The sequence below is a fragment of the Sminthopsis crassicaudata genome, chromosome 1 (assembly GCF_048593235.1).
Source record: "Sminthopsis crassicaudata isolate SCR6 chromosome 1, ASM4859323v1, whole genome shotgun sequence".
Classification (NCBI taxonomy): Eukaryota; Metazoa; Chordata; class Mammalia; order Dasyuromorphia; family Dasyuridae; genus Sminthopsis; species Sminthopsis crassicaudata.
In genome coordinates this window covers 350,447,072-350,453,117 of record NC_133617.1, presented here as the reverse complement: position 1 = coordinate 350,453,117, position 6,046 = coordinate 350,447,072, and the positions used below count along the sequence as shown (strand labels likewise).

At 35.2% G+C, this 6,046-nt stretch overlaps 1 protein-coding gene across 4 annotated transcripts in view; it reads right to left on the bottom strand.

Moving 5' to 3' along the window:
• Nucleotides 1-373: 373 nt before the first annotated feature.
• LOC141549566 (palmitoyltransferase ZDHHC11-like) overlaps nucleotides 374-6,046 on the bottom strand; it is a 173,440-nt gene continuing 167,767 nt past the window's right edge. For all 4 annotated transcript variants that reach the window (XM_074279191.1, XM_074279192.1, XM_074279194.1 and 1 more), the window contains 2 exons: nucleotides 4,272-4,350; nucleotides 374-1,288 (listed from right to left, as the gene is read on the bottom strand). In XM_074279191.1, the coding sequence (XP_074135292.1) occupies nucleotides 1,071-1,288; nucleotides 4,272-4,350 (297 nt within the window). In that variant the 3' untranslated portion in view covers nucleotides 374-1,070. The remainder of the gene's footprint in view (nucleotides 1,289-4,271; nucleotides 4,351-6,046) is intronic.

Genomic DNA, 6,046 nt, shown 5'->3' with positions numbered 1-6,046 from the left:
TCTGATTGAAACAGATCTTTTATTGTCTGTTTCCTCCTGTAAATTCTCTGCCCCAGGACTCTGAGCTGTCTGCCCTGGCATTTGTACTGGTTGCCCTGGCTGCCTCCCTCCTGTATCCAAATGAAAACAGACCTTTTTGTTGATCTTTGAAATTATCTTCTGCTGCTAATTTGTTGCACTCCCAATATTTGTGGGTTCTGCCTGTCCAGAGATAATTCAGAAGCTCTATTTTGTAATTATTGTGAGGGTTGTAAAGAAGGTCAGAGAGAAACTTGTGTTGTCTCTGCCATCTTGGCACTGCCCCCGGAAATGTGCACCTTTAAAAAAAAAAAAGTGATTAAATTCAAGCTGTCAAAAATTTTTTGAGTAATTCTTTTCTTTAGAGAAATTAATTTAAAAGTTTATTCTTCAGAAGTGAGTGGATTCTCATTAGCCTCATAAAGAGTGTTAGCAGAGTTCTGGTTTTGAACAGCTTTTCAGAGTTCTTCAGATATGGTGTTTTCTTGAATTGAACTGGGGTGTATAGAGGTAAAAAAAAATAGTAAAAATATTTTCTTAAAATAAAATCCTTCCAAAACTCAGAGAGAAAAAATAAAAATTCTCTTTTCTCTTGTTGCTGTTTACAAAAGAAAACCTTTTAATTTTTTAAAAAATTGAGTAAAGGTGAAAACAAGGAATGATCCAAGAGGACCATTCTGTTTTCCCCAAACTATGCTGGTTTTTTATGCCAGATATAACTGTTTTTTTCCATTCTAAATGGGGAGAAAAAGTGAAATTAGTTGAAACATTTCACATTTTTAAAAGTTCTTCTCAAGTCCACAAAATTTCACAGAGACTTTCTGGGATGCCAAATTCAATTCTGTCATTGAACCAGATTCTCAAAAGGCTCTATGAGTTAATTCTTGTCTTTAGAATTGAGTGGACTCTTATTAGCCTCAGAAGTGGTCAGAGTGAAACTAGGTGAAACATTTCACACTTTAAAAAATTCTTCTCAAGTCCACAAAATCTGACAAGAGATTTTCTGGGATGCCAAATTCAATTCTGGCATTGAGCCAGATTCTCAAAAGGCTCTATGAATTGAGTGGACTCTCATTAACCTCAGAAGTGGTGGGAGCAGAATTCTGGTTTTGAACTGCTTTTGAGAGTTTTTCAGCTGTGGTTTTCTCTTGAGTTATTCCAGTTGTGTATAGAAGTACAAGACTGTTTAATTTTGAAGGCCCAGGTAGAATTTCTGAGGATGAAACAGGCTCCAAATTAAGAGAATCTTCAGAAGAGGAAGCAGTTTGTTCTGATGATAAAAGAAAGTTGTGAGTAAGTAGTTTGTATAGTTCAGATTACAAAAGTGTGAAATTCTTGAAGTTTTAAAAATGCACACACACATATATACAGACAAAATCTTTTATTAAATCATTTGCTTCTTAAGTTTTTAATTCACCTATCAGTTATTTATATTATCTATATTAAGTAACCACATAAGGATAATATATATATTATTTTAATATTCTATTAGCTACATGGATTAAATTTGTAGTCCTTCTCCAACTAACTGCTTTCCAATTTGTTTCTAGTTCTTTGCTATCACAAAAAATACTCACATGAATGTTTTGGCACAAATGTGTCCTTTCTTTTTGTTTTTGATCTATTTAGGATATATACATCTGCCAGAGAAATTTCTGTGTCAAAAATATATCTAGTTTAGACATATTTTGCATAATTCCAAATTACTATTCTAGACGACTAGTTGGAATAACTTATAGCTTTACAAATAGCTTTACAAACATCAGGCTATTATCTTGCTACTTCTAAAACACAGGCTATTTCCATCTTTTGTCTTCTTTGTAAATTTATTGGATGTGAGGCATTTTGAATTGGCATTCGATTTAGAGAAATCTCTCAGAGTTGTTGAGAGTTTGTGATTCTTTTGAAAACTGTTTTTTTTTCTGTAATTACTTAGTTGTATACATTAATATTAATTTCTTAAATATTTTGGAAATATAGATTTCCTACCCCACCCCACTGACAGTTTTCCTTTTTAATCCATCAATTCTTGTATTGATTTTGTTTGCATAAGTTTTTCTATTTCATATTATCAAAATGATCCCTTTTACATTTTATCATCTCTTCTTTCCTCTTTTGGTTGAGAATTATCCCTAGTCACAGCTGCAAAAGACTTTTTCATATTACCAGTCATAAAGCATTTGTTAAGTGCCTCTAATGGACCAGCCTCTATGATATGTGGTTTCTTGGGGGGTTTTATGTGCATTTTGCTGTGTGGATACAAAGACAGAATTGAAACTTTTTCTGTCTTCAAGAAGCTTATATTCTATTGAAAGAAACCTTAAGTACATAATTAGGGATATACAGGATATTCACAAAATGAATACAAGTTAGCTTTAGGAGTGTAGAGACTGTCAGTTGTGAGAGCTCATCAAAAGTTTCATGTAGTAGATTGCATTTGAGAATTTCAGAGCAAATCTCAGGTATTCCAAAGGAAACAAGTAAGGGAAAGAATGTAGTCCATGTTTGGGGAACAGGTAATGCAAAGTTATAGAGGAGATGGTTTGTTGTGTTTGAAGAATTGCCAATAAGTCATTAAGGTTGGAACTCAGAGACTGAAGAGGGAATAAAGTATAAGACGACTGTAAAGGACCTTAATTCCAAACAGGGAAGTTCACATTTGCTCCTTGAGGTAATTGAATTTTTACTGAAGTGGGTAAGGGAAAGATCACTTAGACTTGTGCTTTAGACCTGGTGGCTGTGTGGTGGATAGATTTGAGTAGAGAGGGACTTAAGGATGTATTAAATTAGTACAGGCCAGAGATGATGAGATGATGAAGAATGATCTAGAGTGGTGGCTTTGTAAGTATAGGGATTAGAATAGATGTAAGAGATGTTGTGGAGAGAGAAATGACAAAATTTGTCAACTGATTAGATTGAAGGAGTGAGGGGTCAAGGGTATTCCCTAAGGTGCTGAACCTGGATAAAATGTCTTCAGTTCACTTGACAGTAATAGAGAAGGTAATGCTTTCAATGATTGCCAGTTCCCTGCTGAGGAAGAAACATTTTCCTTCTTTCCCCCTCCCTCCCTTCCCTTCCTTCCCTTCTTTCCCTCCCTTCCCTCTTTCCCTTCCTCCCCTTTCTCCCTTTTTCTCACCCTTCTCTCCCTTCCCTTCCTCCCTTCCCTTCCTCCCTTCTTCCCTTCCTCCCTCCCACCCCTTCCTCCCTTCCCTCCCTCCCATATTTTTCCTCCTTCCCTTGCTTCCCTTCCTTTCCTTCCTTCCTTTCCTCTTTTTTTTTTCCTAAGGCAATTGGAATTGTGACTTGCCCAGGGTCACACAGCCAGGAAGATTAAGTGTCTGAGATCAAGTTTGAACTCAGGTCCTCCTGACTTCAGGGCTGGGTGCTCTATTCACTACACCAACTAGCTACCCCTTCCTTCCTCTTTTAAATGATCATTGTTTCAATATTAGCCTATTCCCTAGTTCCCTAGTTCCATGACACAATGAACAGAGCTCTGAATATGGAATCAGGAAGACTTCAGACACTTAGTAGATTGACCAAGAGCAATTTACTTAATTCTCTCAGCATCCATTTCCTCATTGTAAAATGGGGATAAGAAAAAGCACTTCTCTGAAAGGATGAGATTTAAAAGAGATGATATATATATATAAAGCAAGTTATAAACCTTAAAGTATTTAAATACTTAAAAGTATATAAATTCTAGTTATTTTTCACACAGGTTCTCTCTTCTACTTCCTATTGCTCTGTCCTATCCCAAGTTTCTTGAATTTACTTAAATTGTGTGTTTCTTTTTATAGATTCATTTTGGAAGGATTCCATATGGATTTATATGGATTATATATATATATATGTGTGTGTGTGTGTGTGTGTGTGTGTGTGTGTGTGTGTGTGTGTATATATATATATATACATATATATACAATTACAAGTCATGTTAGACCTTTCCCAATACTACTAACACAAAACTAGATAATAAAATAAGTTGTATCAATTTTTTTTTGTAACTGAACTGTTAAAAGTCAGTTCTGACCAAAAATATCTATTGAGAAATAGTCACAGGATGGCCACTGGCAGATGAGAACTTAGCTGGGAATTATGACTGCTATCAGTACCCTAGAAGGGGAAACTGCCTCCCACATAGTCAATTATTAATTTCTAGAGATCCATTTCCTCTCTGGAGGATCAAAACTAGATTAATGTCAATGGGAACTAACCTTAAAAAATAAAATTAGTATTCCTATATGTCTTACCTTTTTTTCCTACTACAGTTTTCTTTTCTATCTTCGGGGTGTCATTGGTTTTATGACATTTATTAATACTGTCTGTATTCTATTTAAAAGAAAAAAGAAGAATCTTTAAGTTGATTTTAGAGAACATGCAATGTTGCAAGATTGTATGTTGGCATGGTTTGCAATTCTGCCAGTTTTTAAATGTAATCACAAACTTTAGAACCAAAGAGCAAAACCTTATTGTTTTAAATTAACCTTCACTAAAGCCTAAGATTTCTTCTGCTCTCTCCATTTTTGTTTGTCTATTTCATCTCAAGCCACAGTACCGTGATGTCCAGCATTCAAACTCCACAAATAACCAGATAAACATTTAAGAACCATTAAGGTCACACCAAGGCATCCATTAGTTATAAAGAATGGGATGGAGGCAGTTAGGAAGGACTAGGAATAAAAGTCCAGAAAAGCTCTTATTTGTCCTTCATTTTTGAAAAGGACCAGTTACACAATGGACAATGTCTTGACTCATATTTAAATTGGATTTATGAGGCAGAGTTGCACAAATTAAGTCACCAGCCTCATTTTCTCTTCCGGAATCACCTAAAATCTAGCGGCAAGCAGAAGTCTTGTTTGATGATGGTCAAGATGCATTAGATGACCTTGGTGTATTTGATGTCTGACCAAGTTCTAAGCACCTGCTTCAGCTACCTTCATGGTCAATGGAATAAATTGTTCTCATTCACCCATTCATGGGAAAGTCTTCATATGCTTGGTGCAGACTGCATCTTCTCTTCCCTTCCTCCCCAAATTCACTGACTCATTGGTTATATTTAACTTGATCTAACTCCAGAAAAGTTGTAGGGATCTGATAGATGCCACATGTCTAGAAAGACAATGATTTAAGACTAGGAAAGGTAGATCTTGTCCAGGAAGTAAAAGAATCAGCAAAGCTGGAGTAGAACTGAAGGATTGTGATTCTAGAGAACAGCCTGTTAAGATAGCTGACATGTTCATATTGTGTGCTAAATGTGGATAATTTGGGGTCTATAGGTATTGACTATAAAGAGAAGGATCTTGCTGTAAATGAACCTGGTCTTTGATGGAAGCAAAGACAGAGATGATGGGATTATTTTACAGTTAAGTTGTGTTCATTTTCACTCCCTAAACACTCCTTTTTGGATGATTTCTATAATGGTTTCCTAAAGAAAACCATATATAATACATTGAAGGCTGATCTCTCACAAAACTAGTCATTAGATAATCTCATTTTTTTAGTTTTTCCATTGTTAATGAGATCTAATAAAACAGATTTAATATCAAATTGCAGAGTTTGGTATCGCGTTTTTTCCCTGTTATTTCCACGGCTTCTCTCTCTCTCTCTTTTTTTTCTTCTTTGCCAAAAAAATAGTTTTATTTAGGAGAAGAGATTACAGGCAAAATAGGAAGTAAAATAAGTATCAGAAGTGGCAAATATATTGGAGAGCTATAAAAGGATTACCAAGGTAAGGATAAAGGAAAAGAGTTTGTAAGAATTCATTGAAGGAATATCCATGGTTTCTCTTTTCACACTCTTCTTCTTTGAGACAGTTATAGTATCATAGCAAGAGCTTGTCTCTTGAAGCCAGAAAATCTGGATTTGAATCTTGACTGTGCAATTTACTAGTTCAGTGATCTTGGGTAAGGCACTTTTTCCATTTCCCTATTCAAAGAAGCTGATACCTCAATTCAATGGGCTGTGATGAGGATCAAATGAGATGATGTGTATAGAATGTTTTGTGCACAGTCAAGTTTACAAACAT